Raw genomic sequence first — 13306 nt, forward strand, 5'->3', positions numbered from 1 at the left:
CATCTTCCAGCTGCTTGCCGGCAAAAATAAGACGCTGCTGATCAGGAGGAATTCCCTCCTTGTCTTGAATCTTTGCCTTTACGTTCTCGATAGTGTCTGATGGCTCAACATCTAGAGTGATGGTCTTCCCCGTGAGGGTCTTGACAAAGATCTGCATTGTTGCCCAGGCTAGTGGAGTTCTTGCTGACTTGCGTTAGCCACGACAATATTGGTGAGAAGGAACGTGGCGGAGTGAATTATGCGCACGTCGGCGATCGATCAGGAACAAACTGATATAAATGCGGGGTCCAGGGGCAGGCGTATGTTTCGTGCTGGATGTACACCCTAAGCAGAATGCTGAAGTGCGGCGTTGTCACGGAGTGTTCTGACGCCGCATGGATGCGACTTCACCGAAAAACTGAATTCGTGTTGGAATTTTTTTTGAACTACTTGCCAGAATAGTGCAAGAATGCGCAGGCCAAAAGAAAGCAAGCTATTGAGCAGGTCGTGGGTCCTGTGGCGGTGGATGGCAACGCTCCGTGCGGCGCCCTCCCCTGCGCCTCCAGAAGTAAGACCGCAGCAGTGCGTGTCTACAGGTAGGGCAGTCTTGCTAGCAACAATAGTACAAAGGAGCTTATATATAAATGGAACCATTCTTATGTTGAATTCGCTCTTCGGAGGCTTCTTTTGTCTTGCCTTTCAACATGGCACGCAGAGCCTCCGCAGTGCGCTGCCTCCAGTTGGCCTCTTGGTTAAAATCAGTCCATTCCACTAATATTCCATCTATTTTGCATACCATTGTCACATGTAATAAAAGTATATGCATTTATCCCTTTCCTGAGACTTCTGCTCTAGGAATGCACCCCATGCCAAACTTGTACATCGGCCAGTTACGAGGCTTCAAGCCCCCTTACCAGTGTGTGATCGCTGCGTCCTGTCGTATAGGTTTCCCTGTCTCTTAGCTCTACGGAAACCAAAGGAGTTAGGAAATCAGAGCATTCGTTCACGCTTTCCTTGAATTGTCTGGCCATATTCCCTGAATCTGCACAGCCGCAGATAGCTTGCGACCGCAAGCCCCGTTACCGTAGGAATGGGAAATTAAAGATGCTACCCTTGCACGGTTTGTATTGAACGCTTATTGCGTCAGTTATAAGAGGTTCTAGTAATAGGAAAGTGCATGCGCGTCGTGGGGGGCGCCTGAGCGTACGGATTGGCAGCGTCTGGAGCAGCCAAGAATTAGTTAATGCGGAGAAAACAGTTCATCATTAGCATTAGCACTCAGTTAACCTTTGGTACAGTTCGTTGTGGCTTGCTTCTGTTGGTAAGGTTGGGTACGATCTGCATAGTGCTACAATCAGGCTTGCGGTACATCTGGCGTGGCGTTTTTGCGACTACATAAGCTACACAGTGCAACAACTACGCTGCCAATGGGGTTTCAGATGACTCTCGGAAGCCACATTCCAGTTCCCATGCAAAAGCAGTTCCGCGGTCAATGCGGTGCGCACGGTGCAACGGAGTGTGCGCTGACGGCAGTTTCGCTTGTTCAAATATGTTGCGTTCAGATCTCACGTGAATCGTCAGTGGGTTTTCAGTGCAGAATGCACAATAGTTGTCGGCTTTCACCTGCACTGTTCCAATACCTTCCTTATTCAATCAGGGTTTTTAAACTGCCCTGCCTCCATGTGTGGACTTTTGTGCATGTGGAGTGCCAAACGGTCCGTCGATTCCTTGTGAGTTGCTTATTTGCTCTGTTTGATTGGACATCTGCGCAACAATATGAAAAGATAGGGAAGGCAAGCACTTGCTACATTCTGGGTCCTCTAGCACAAAGCTGTGTTCACGCCTTATGCAAGTTTTGTTAGGAATATCTAGCGGAAATTCAATAGAGGAAACACCGCTAAGCTCGTTAAGGTCTTAAGCGATACCAATGATGAGCTAATTCGCCTTACGTACAGCAGAAACGTTCATGAATCACGAATCAAAAGTGGACGTGGAGAATCCACCTCATTCAGGCAGTGGTTGTGGGTTTGCACAGCCGTAAGGTGTATCATGGCCTGTCAGAAGTTGGAGCATCTGCTTTTACCAGAACATAGGTTGGCTAGTGATGGCCAAGGAAGTGACGAACAGCTGTCTACGGTTCTAATGCATGCTTCAAAAGCGGCTCGGATACTCTAGCTCATGCGGTTGCCTGACAGCGGAAGTCGAAAAAAGGAATGCTGAAATTTGTGAGAGGGTCCCCCCTCTCCTCACGAGCCCGGGTAAGGTGCCCGCAATGAACAGAAGATCCTCAAGCAGGCGCGAGGCAAACAGCACTTGCATGATCACTGGCTAGGCCCCCGCCTGCACTAGCGAGATGCGGTTGGCAGCAGCACCAGAAAAAAAAGCAACATAAGCAAGTGCTTGCATCCATTCTTCCGTCGTCCCCTTCCTTTTCGTTTCCTGTGTTCCGAAAAGGCTTCTCGTGGACCGCCCTCCCCTCCCGTCAGTGCTCCCACCCTCTTTTGGGCCACCAGGCACACGAGGAAGCTTGCTGCTTTGGGAACTAGTGCTAATGCGGAGCTGGGATGGTCTGTCTGAACTTCCTTTGTGCATTTCTACTTTCGGGCAGGTTGGCTACTGATGGCCAAGTAAGCGTTTTACAGTTGTCTACGGTGTTATTGCATGCACCAAAAGGGGGCTTGGGCTTGCTTGCATGTGGGGCAACACTAGCGTCCGGCCCTTCTGCCCGTCTTTTCAGGATGCGCTGAGACTGGAGGGGAGATCAGCTGCACTTGGAGAACCTCTTGCCTCCACACTCACGGCGTTCATAGGCTAAGATCGAGGAATCTGTTGAAAATATTCGGTTGCTGCTTACTTGCTGTGTAACTGCATCTCCACACACCTCATAATTCGCGTTCCTCTTTGTGTTGCTGTCCACTTGCTTCTTCGTTTCGCGTTCGCTGAGCCCTCGTTTTCTTTTTGCAGTATTGTGCATTTACCACTTGCTTTTCCGGCAATAACTTCCGTGAGTTTTCCTGATTTACAGCCCCGTTTTCGAGTATAGACGCCTCCCTTCTCATTTCGTTTGGCTTCCATTTGTCTCTCCTCTTGGTTAGCTTGGCTTTAACTGCGGTTCGAGTATGCAACTCGGCGTTGCTGCCTCCCGCACCACTCTTCAGCACACGCGCTGCAAGCTGAACCGCACATTCAAACCTTTACTCTGTGCAATTTCAGCAAAATACTCTGACGTGAACTTGAAATATAATTAATATTTGTATTCTTCATGCCGTTTGCCACCTTGCAGTCGTGTCGCAGTGCTGAGTGACCCAGGGAGCGGCTCCGTGGTCTGGTCTAGAAGGACAGACTCCGTCACCCCCGCCAATAATCACACATTTATTTATTTTTGTTTGATTTTATTTCATGATGTTTTAGCTATATAATAATAATAATGATATATTCCGCAGACAAGATGGGGAAAACAAGCAACACCCGTGGGTTGTCAGCGAGACAAGTGCGACTCCCTCGAGCAGGCCACAGTTTGCGGGCTTTCCGTTGCATAATCCGCGCTACTAATAAGTTAGATATATGCTTAATAGATTAGATAGCTCCTAGATTCCATAAGCGTATAATTATTTCCTTAGCCAGCTGGTCAACTCCTCCCAACAAGACATGAGTGTCAGCTTCTCCGCAATGGCTGTTCAGTATCTGTGACGAACCGCCGCACACCTGGAATTTTTTCCAGCAGTCTATTCACTCCCAGTATCTCTCTGCCTCTTTTCATGGGTCTGTGTTACCCTTTGTGCTTCTTCCTTTCAGCCTCCAGGGAGCTTCAGCTATAGCCAACGGATCCTCTTCAGCTTCTGCATGTGTCTGAGTGCTCCTCCTCACGTCCCCAGCCTTCTTTGCCGTCATTACAGCAAACATTGTTTGCAGCTGTATTGTTTTTTGTTTTGTTCCCATATCCCTTGTTATTTTTGCCACCTTCCTTGCTCTCCTTGCTGTTTTCGCCGTCATTGATGCTGCTTTCCGGCACCACACAACCACAGTGACTGCACCGAAGAGACATTTGCTTCGATACGCTTCGGACTTCACTGCCAAGAATGCCTTCCAGACCGAAAATCACCAATTCTTTCCCTGAACTTTAAGCTTCACGCATATACTGGCCAATTCATCCTGACTCCGCGCTGGCAAATGCAAGTACCTGCTACGTCAAATAACAACTCAACAACAGTTAGGCACGGACAACAACACAAATTCAGAATCAAGCGCCGTGCACATGAAGACCCCGCAGATGTCCACGTCTAGTGAAGGGAGGAAGGACCCCTCTTCCTTCGCTGCAGAGTCGACAAGCCCTGCTGGCTGCCCACCTGCAGCGCAGCTGCTACAGCAGCCGCAGCTGCACCAAACGCACCCGCATCAGCTTCGAAATCTACACCAAACGCATCACCACCACCTCCTCCATCAGCAGGTGTTGCAACAACACCAACAGGGGCAGCACCAGCCGCCTTTGCTCCTACCAGTGCCTGGAACAGGAATACCGGCAGCAGCAGCAGCAGCGCAAGGATCTCCACAACTTCATCATGTGCCTCCTCCAAGCCATATGCGTGGCGCCTGCAATCTGCCAAGTTGTTATGCGGGGTCTTTACACCTCAGGGAACATGCAACAGCAGGAGGAGGAGGGGGAGCAGCAGCAGCAGCAACTGCTGCAGCAGAAGTATCCACAGCAGCGCTGGCGGCATCAGCAGATGGACCTGCAGTAGCAGCACCTGCAGGCCGAATGCTGCATCCCTATTTTAAGGACTCGCCCCAGTTTAGCACCTTTGCTCCTTGTTTGTCGTCATCTTCGGTGTGTTCTCCCCTTGTTTCCTTTTGTCTCCTTTTGGTGTGTTTTGCTCTTTCTGCCCCTGGTTCCGCCGCCCCCTCTCTGTCTTTCTTTTTTATTTTCCTCCGAGTTCTTTGTTTGTCAGCTCTTCTTTTAATTGTTTCAATATCAATTGTTGAATTCGACCCAACTGCGACAGCCCCAGCATGCACGCAAGGACTTCTTGCGTCCGGAAGAAGGGAATCAATTTCACACTTCCTTCGCTTGTTCAGTTTTTTGGTTCTCCACTTCTCACCTCTTTGTTGCGTGCATAACAAATGAAATATTTAACTGCATAGTCGTCTTCTCTATGCTTGCTCATCGACGGGGTTGTTTCAGGTGCATATATATTGCCTTGTGTTTGATCGCTTAATCTATTGGTTTGCCATTTCTGTGTTTGCCTTAGGACACTTCTGCTGCTGCTGAGGGGCCTTGCACTGGCGGTAGTGCTGCTCCTCCCACAGCAGCAGCAGCGGCAGGAGCAGCAGCGGCAGCAGCAGCAGCAGCTGCAGGAGCTTCAGTGGGAGCAGGTTGCTGCAGCGTTACCGGGGAAAGGGGTTCAACGTCTGCGTTGCCTTTGGGATCTTTAGGCCTTCATGCACCAAAGGAGCCGGAAGAAGAGAGGGAAGATGCGGAATCCGAGCACGAAGATGAGGCGCCGCCTTGCTGCTGTTTGTCTCCCCGGCTGCGCAGCTGGCTGCATGCATTTTTCCCCAACACCCCACCTTTTGTGTGGTTCTTTCTGCAGCTATTTATTTGTTTTTTGCTGCTTCTCATGGGCTTAGAAAGAGTTGCAACAGCCAAATCTGAATTCTTCCTCGCCAGGGCACCACTTGCATGGGTCCCCACCAGCAGAGAAGCGAAACCCCCGATTGAAGTCGTGAGCATTGCTCCTGCTCCTCCTAATTATCCTGTTCCTGCTGCTGCAATATACTGCTGTCATTGCTGCTGATTCTTCACCTGATGCCACAGTTCCTGCTGCTGCCGTGCTGTTGCTGTTGCTGAGAATGCTGCTGCTGGTCCTGCCCCTAATGCTGTTGCTCCTTCTGTTGCTCTTTCTGCCTTTGCTACTGCTTTTGCTTTGGCTGCTGCTTCTGCTGCTACCACTGCTGCGGCTAGGCCTGCTGCAACTGCAAGAAAAGAAACAGCAGTTGTAGCGCATGATGCATCACTCGCGGGAGTAGCAGCTGCAGCGATAGAATCGCCAGCAGTGGAAGCAGTGCCCACAAGAGCAGCAGCAGCAAATCGTTAGAAGCATTAACGGCAGCAGAAGCGACAGGAATAGCTGCAGCATGCAATTAAATGCAAAGCCCTAAACACCAGGACACAACGAATGAGTGCACCCAGATGAATGCGCAAAACATTTCAGAAACGCACAAGTATGAGGAAATAAAACAACTGCGGACACTTTTTGTGTCCGTTTGCATGCTTCAAGGTCGGAGACATCAACAGCAACTCGCTGCTGCTGAACGGCGCCTCTGCCTTCTTTCGCGTCGTGCTGCTGAACATTTGCTTCTTCCTCTGTTTCATGCTTGCCAGGTCTCTCCCAGAGTCTAAGCCCTCCGTCCTAACCCCTAAACCCTAAACCCTGAACCCTTTAAACCTTTAAAAAGCATACAAATGGACCCTCGGCGTCTACACCCTAAATCCCTGGGAGCTGCATCGCTAGTTCTAAACAAACAGGCTCGCTGATAATACTGCAAACCCTAAACCCGTACCCCCACCCCCATATCCCTAGAGCACTAAGCCCTAGATCCGAAATCCTAAATGAAGGGGCTACCATGGCCTTATCCATAAATCCTGAACCAGAAACCTTGTATCTTGAGGCTAACCACTGACAATCTGTAACACGCCAATCCCTATACCCCAGCCCCTAAAACGCCAACGCAGTAAACCCCACACCCGTAGCTCTAGACATACACTTCTGGCATCAATGCCATATGCCCTAATTCGTAAACAATAAACCCCAATGCATAGAGGCGGCAGGATAAGGTTGTGAGTTGTTGTTTGTGGTGCAGAGTGGTGGTTATCTTGGGTTTGCTGCAGGCGGTGCAGCACGGCTTGCCGGCTGCAACTGCCTTCGCCGCTACAGTTGATCCGGAGATATTTTACGTGCCGTGGAGTATTTTTGTTTATGTGTGGTGGCTTGGGAACGCGAAAGAAAGTAAGCCAAAATGGCGCATGCAAGCGGCAAACACTGCATGCGTTGCTGCTGCTGTTGCAGTTGCTGCTGCTGCTGTCGCTGCGCCCGCTGGGTTTTTTGGTCACCTGCGCAACACTCACAGCAGCAGCAGGCAGCAGCTGTAGTAACTACAGTAACCAAGCCGTAGCTGCAGCAAGCGTGACAAGGCGCATACCAGCAGTAGAAGCAGCAGGCGCCACTAGTTCTGTAGCCCAGGGCACTTATCGCTGCTGCAGTTGCCTTCGTTCAGCGCAGCGGATTATGCGGGTGTGGCATCACTGCTCCTGCTGCAACGGCTGGTGCACCTTCTGCTTCTACGTCTGCGTGTGCTTGCTAGCGTGAGCAGATTCTGCTGGTGGGTGCGTGGCTGCTGTATATGTGTGCGTCTGTTGTGTATGCGATTCTACAGGCCAGTATATGATATATATGAAGACGACGGAGGAGGCGCCTGAGCCTTTGATGTACTTTGTGTTATTTGGTTCTTCTTTGTTGTTTACACGGAGTTTGCTGCGGGTGATTCAGGTGACAAATATGGTGCTGATGGTGTTGGCAGTGCGTCGGCTGCTGCTTGCAGTGATGGTCTTCTGCTTCGAACTCGGCTTTCTCATGAGTATGAATGCTCAAGTCGTGCATTACCTCCGTCGTTCCTCGGCTGTTCGCAGGCTGAACGCCAAGTGGCTCGCTGCACGGTATGTGAAGCTCTCTTGCGGTTCTGTGTTATCTTTGCTTGTTTTGCTTCGGTTCCTTCCTTCGTCTGCAAGAACGAGGGGTTCTTGGGGGGGGGGGTTTTTACTTAAACATGTTGCTAGTTTGGTCATCTCGGTCATTAGCTGATGGGCTGTTTGGTGTAACCTTTTTCGTTGCTTAGTTTTGCTCTGCTTGTCTGTGTGCCTTCCTCATGTTCGTCTCTTCACCTTGACTTTTATGTTTAGCTCTGCTTGCTTGTTCCATGGGTCTTTTGGTTCGATAGCCTTTTTTCGCCTTTTCTCTATTTTGTGTCTTTGTTTATGTCCATTATTGAAGGTCCAGCGGACGAACCAAAGAGACAGAGAACACCCCCCCACACTACCGGATCATTCCCTCCGACAGCAGCACCAACGCGCAACAGCAGCAGCAGCAGCGGCAGCAGAGACAGTTATCAACGAACTGTGCCGTGCCAGTGGATTCCTTTGAGCCGGAAGCAACTGCTTGTCTTCCTCCCGGGGAGCACCAGCAGCAGCAGAAGCAGCTGCAGCAAGAACAACACGATAGGCACTGCGGCCCCCGTAGTTGGTGGCGGGGGATAAAACAGAAGTAACAAAGTCATAGATCAAACGACCCACAGAACTCTAGCAAATCCTAACCCCTAAAGCCTAAATAGAACAATTACGCCCTAGCCTCAAATACAAGCAAACGAAACGCGAGAAGAGGGATCTGGGAAGTGAACCCAACATACATAAAAGCTTCACAAACAATCTGCAGTAGAGAAAACAAATTATGGGGCAACAACACCTTGCATACTTCTCTCCCACAATAGTCTGCGTGTGTGTGTGTGTGTGTGTGCGTGTGTGCGTGTGTGTGCGTGTGTGTGGTCTCGCTGCTCAGTTTCGGTTGCCTATTAAAGGCATTTGCCGGGGGGTTGAGGTTATTTGCTGTCGCTGCGAGCCAGCGGCGGCTGCTGGTGCGGGGTTTTGGGTTCGAGAAGGGCGCCGCCTCAGGCTGGGAAGGAGAGGAGCCACAGAACAGAGACAATCCGCTGTTGGTGCCTTTTGCGGTCAGTGCCTTCGCCAATAAGGCCGAAAAGCTGCAAGAAAGAATGCTGCAGGGTACCGGTGGGCCCCCTGTGCATGCACACCGTAGACGAATCACGCACAAACGCTGTTGCTATCGATCTGCTGCTGAAGTGATGCTGCGGTTACTTAGCTGCTGCTGCCTGCCAAAACTGAGGCCGGCCCTGCTGTTGCGGTTGCTACTCCAGCTGGTACTTTTGCTTTTGCTGCGATATTGCTGCTGCTGGTGCTGGACAACTGTAGGAGCGAATGTTTGCATCCCCCCAAAAAAGGGAGCGCGAGGCGGTTTCATGCCTCGAGCACCAGGTTTTCTAGGTGTTTGTTTTTGTTTGCTTGTTGCTTGTTTTTGTACGTTCGTTTGTTTGTTTGTACGTAGTGCTGCCGGAGCCTTTGCGGCCGAAGAACATTGAAAGCAGCAAAACGTCTCAAGTTCGAAATTGGTTGAATGTTCACTTTTGTCTTTATTCCCCCCCCATGATCTTCTTACCCGGCAGACGCATTGAATTGACTAACAAAGATGTCGCCGCAACGGCGGCAGCCCTCCTCTTTGCTGCTGTGCTAAATGGGGAGGTGGCGCTTCCTGGGGGCCCCTCAGGGGGCCCCAAAAAGGGCCCCAAAGGGGGCCCCTCAGATGACGCCAACGGCACTCCAGAAACCGAAGCCGCATCCCGCGAAGCCCACGCACTGGGTTCCTTTGCATGCAGCGGTGCGACTAAGGCTTCAGAGAATCTGAAGTCGGCTGGCGGCGACGCGGAACAGAATGGATTAGGAAGCAGCGTCCGCAGCAGTATCGGTAGAGCAAACCAGGAGGATGAGGACAACGCAGATATGCAGGAGACGCTTTCTGGAGCGCTTGGGTGCTCGAGACAAGCCAATGAGAGTTCAGATGAGATGTTGCAGGAACACACACAAACTCTGCCAGATACCCAGTCTTTGGAGCAGCTGCAGCAACTGCAGCAGCAACGCAAGCAACAGCAGCAGCAGCAGCAGCCACTGCAGCCGCTGCAACAGCAGCAGAAGCAGCACCAGAAGCAGCAGCAGACTCAACAGCCGAATCACGAGGAAGAGTTGCCTTCTTCTCTGTCCTACTGTTGCAGCAGCAGCACCAACAACCACCGCAGCAACAGTAGCAGCAGCAACGGCAGCAGCAAGCAGCGAGGCAGAGGGCTGTCTGCGAGACGGCCTTTGCTGCTGTTAAGGCGCGCTGCAGCAGCTAGAAGGCAACAGAGAGAAGTACGGTTGGGGCCGCAACAGCAAAAAGACCAACAATTAGGACAAACACGCCACAGAGAGAGGCACAGCACAGGGACTCTCTTAGGCAGTTCCAGCAAAGGAGACGCGGCAGAGACAAACGGAGACGCAGAGACAGAAAGAGAGACAGAAACGAAGAGGTGCGAGGGAGCAGGCAGGTGCCTGAGAAAAAAGCTAGACGACACTACGGCCTTTGAAGCAGGAAACACCAGCAGAGACAAACCCCGTTCCAAGGAGTCAGGCCCGATGCTGCAGCAATATCAGCAGGAGCAGGAGCAGCAAGAGAAGCAGCAAAAACAACAACAGAAGCAAACGCAGCAGCAGCAACAGCAGCTGAGCCATCCGCAGTCCAAGAGCGCTTTGTCTGGTTGTCCTTTGGCAGGAAGCAGCTCTGAGGAGACAACGGCCCCCCTTTCCTCCCAGTTACCTCAAGAAGGGGGGCTGTTGGAGCCAGGACTGCCGAAAACACCCGATACCGATATCGACCTCGATCCCAGCAGGCGTGGGAGGGTTGAGAACAGCAAAGCAGGGGAGGAGTCGCCAAGTGAGGGAAAGGCCTCTGGAGCTTCTTCTGGGGGCGGCGCCTCGTCAGGTGTCACTACACACCAAGAAGAAGACCGATATCTCAGCAGAGAAATACTGGAGCGGTTCCTCAAGCCAGATGAGGCAGAAGAATTCATGAGGCATGCGGACTTAGCGGGTACAGATGAAGAACACAAATCGACCAATAGACAGCTTTGCGTGCATCTAAACGCGCAAGCGTGTATATTGGTTGAATGCATACATAGGTGCTGTAAACAAACGCATGCAAGGGAGTTTATATGGGTGCACGCACATGAATGCTGGGATGCAAGGTTGAGTACCTACGTTTCTTGGGAAACCCTCACACATAATGCACACATAAATAAGTGCTTGCGTTTGTGCATGGATATATGGATTTGATATCTACATGAACTACTGCATCCGAGTTCATGCAGGTGTAATGTACACATGGATACATGTATTTGACTCCGTGTACATGTGGATACATGCACATGTGAACTATTGAATGATAAAACTGCATGCAATCTTCTGTATATGCCTGCACATCTGCGTAAGTATCGAGCATATGTGCACATGGACGCATGCATGCATACGTATATATGCATACATTTAATTGCATGCATGCATGGGTTTTTGCTGCTCGTTTTTATTGACAGTGCTATTGTTATTGCTATTGTTATTGTTATTGTTATTGTTATTGTTATTGTTATTGTTATTGTTATTGTTGTTGTTATTGTTATTGTTATTGTTATTGTTATTGTTATTGTTATTGTTATTGTTATTGTTATTGTTGCTCTCCTTGTCATTGTTACCATTATTGTTACCGTTATTGGTAGTTTTATTGCTGTTGTTACTGCTATCACTTTTATTGTTGTTTTATTGCTATTGTCCTTGTTATGTGCTTATTGCTGTTTCCAGTGTTGCTTTTTGTTTATAGGACGGTCACTGCGCACACTGAATTTGTCGTTGTTGCGAATTTGTTATTTTTTTATTTGTCTAATCTGTGCGTTTAACTTGGTTTTGGGCGATTCTCTAGGCCATGGGAAAATAAACAAAATGATGTTTCAAAGGGCTGTGCTGCACATCTACAGCCTCCGCAAACGACTTGTACGCGCCCTAAAGGTAAGGGAAACACTTTTTTCTTTCGCGTTTAGGGTTAATGGCTTAGTGCTAGAGGTTCAGGGTTAACAGTTTAGTGGGACGCAGGGTCTACAGTATAGGGTTTGTGGTGTGTGTGCTTAGAGCCAAGCAAGCATCGCTTCGACTGTACTGCGCATGATGTCCTTGTTGCTTTGGTTTGTAACCTTGATTGTGTTGCTGTTGGTGATGGGAGTTGAGATGAATACCGTCGTTATGTCGGGAGCTGCTTTCTTGTCGGCCGTCACGGTTGCTCTAAGTAGGTTTTGATTCCACCAAAACAACAGGCACAAGAGACAGAGGAAGGAACAAGAATGCAGAGCGAACACAAAGAAACGGAGGGACAGGGAAGACAGAACGGGGAACATGAACAGAACAAATAATTGCGCGGGCCAGAGCAGACAAAAAGAATGTGTTTTTGAGACAGATATGAGAAGCAAGAAAGAGACTCAGACAGACGCAGACAGAATGAGAGAGAGGCAAGGACAGGAACAAAGCGGGAAACAAGTGGACAACGACAAACTAAATACACACAAAATACAAGCGCAGGCCCACTGATACAAATAAAGGGACAATGCAGTATATGATGCTAACATGCTTCCGCAGCTGCTATTGATGGAGCTCCTGTTGTTGGAGCTGCTGCTGCTGCTGCTGTTGCTGTTGCTGCAGCTACTATGCTTGCCGTTGCTGGCGCTGCCGTTGCATCAAATATGTCTCCGGGGCCTCGTTTGTATAAATATTTTCAGGTTACATTTACCAGCACTTCATAACTGCCGTTATATTCGTGGCCTTTACAAACCCTTATAATATTGGAGACAGAGTACGAATAGATGGAGGAGACGTCCTGTACGTCCGACGCATTCGCACATACACCACTGAATTCGAGAGCATGCACGGAAAGCCCGTAAGAATGCATCTGCTGCTGCTGCTGCTGCTCATGTTGGGATGCGGGGGAAATGGCCCCCTGTTGCTGCAGCTGCTATTTCAGCTCGTCCCTCGGATTCTGATAGTGCTGTTGCTGACGCCTACGCTTGTGTTGCTGCTTCTGGAGGTGCTAACTCGTATGCTGCATCTGCTGCGCACCCCGTGGTGGTGCTGATGCTACTGCCGCCGTTGCATTAGTTGCAGACTTGTGAATTTCTCTGTTTCTTCTGCTTTTTTGTTTGCGTTGAGCTAGTTGCACATGTTTGCTTGATCTATCTGGGTTTGGCTGGCTACCCTCTAAGTAGCCTTTTGGTTACCAGCTAATGTTGAAACTAATTTATTTTCTTTTTGAGTACATCATAACATTCTAAATATACTGCCTCTACAAAAGGCATTTTATTGAAACTTTTCATTTTACTGGGTTTCTGTAGTTTCCTTCACATGTGATTTGTGTTACTGGTTGTCAAGGAATAACCCCAACGCAATGAAGGCTGCAGCATATGATTTCTCTGTCTGTTTGTGGCTCCCGTCTGCTGTGTGTATTCTGCTGTTGCATATGCTGTTGATTGGCTTATGATATATGTGAGTATAATATATATGTATATATGCATGTAGTTGTCCATAAAGTAGCCAGAATATATTTGTATATTCTCTCTCTCTCGATATATATATATATATATA

General features: G+C 49.5%; 2 protein-coding genes across 2 annotated transcripts in view; one reads left to right on the forward strand and one right to left on the reverse strand.

Annotated features, from left to right (window-relative positions):
- EAH_00044220 (hypothetical protein) lies at window positions 1-157 on the reverse strand (the record flags this gene model as incomplete). The annotated part of the gene is made up of 1 exon (XM_013394872.1): window positions 1-157. A coding segment is annotated over one exon (157 nt), but the record flags the coding sequence as incomplete, so codon positions are not given.
- Window positions 158-4249: 4092 nt separating this feature from the next.
- Window positions 4250-13306, forward strand: part of EAH_00044230 (hypothetical protein, conserved) — a gene marked incomplete at both ends in the record, with an annotated part of 9848 nt that continues 791 nt past the window's right edge. Inside the window, 12 exons of the mRNA XM_013394873.1 lie at window positions 4250-4804; window positions 5226-5699; window positions 6255-6358; window positions 6838-6941; window positions 7411-7690; window positions 8025-8273; window positions 8586-8806; window positions 9147-10809; window positions 11221-11396; window positions 11601-11671; window positions 11807-11960; window positions 12448-12605. Of these exons, the coding sequence (XP_013250327.1) occupies window positions 4250-4804; window positions 5226-5699; window positions 6255-6358; window positions 6838-6941; window positions 7411-7690; window positions 8025-8273; window positions 8586-8806; window positions 9147-10809; window positions 11221-11396; window positions 11601-11671; window positions 11807-11960; window positions 12448-12605 (4209 nt within the window). The remainder of the gene's footprint in view (window positions 4805-5225; window positions 5700-6254; window positions 6359-6837; window positions 6942-7410; window positions 7691-8024; window positions 8274-8585; window positions 8807-9146; window positions 10810-11220; window positions 11397-11600; window positions 11672-11806; window positions 11961-12447; window positions 12606-13306) is intronic.

This window comes from Eimeria acervulina, genomic scaffold (assembly GCF_000499425.1).
Source record: "Eimeria acervulina Houghton genomic scaffold, Eah_scaff606, whole genome shotgun sequence".
NCBI classification, from domain to species: domain Eukaryota; phylum Apicomplexa; class Conoidasida; order Eucoccidiorida; family Eimeriidae; genus Eimeria; species Eimeria acervulina.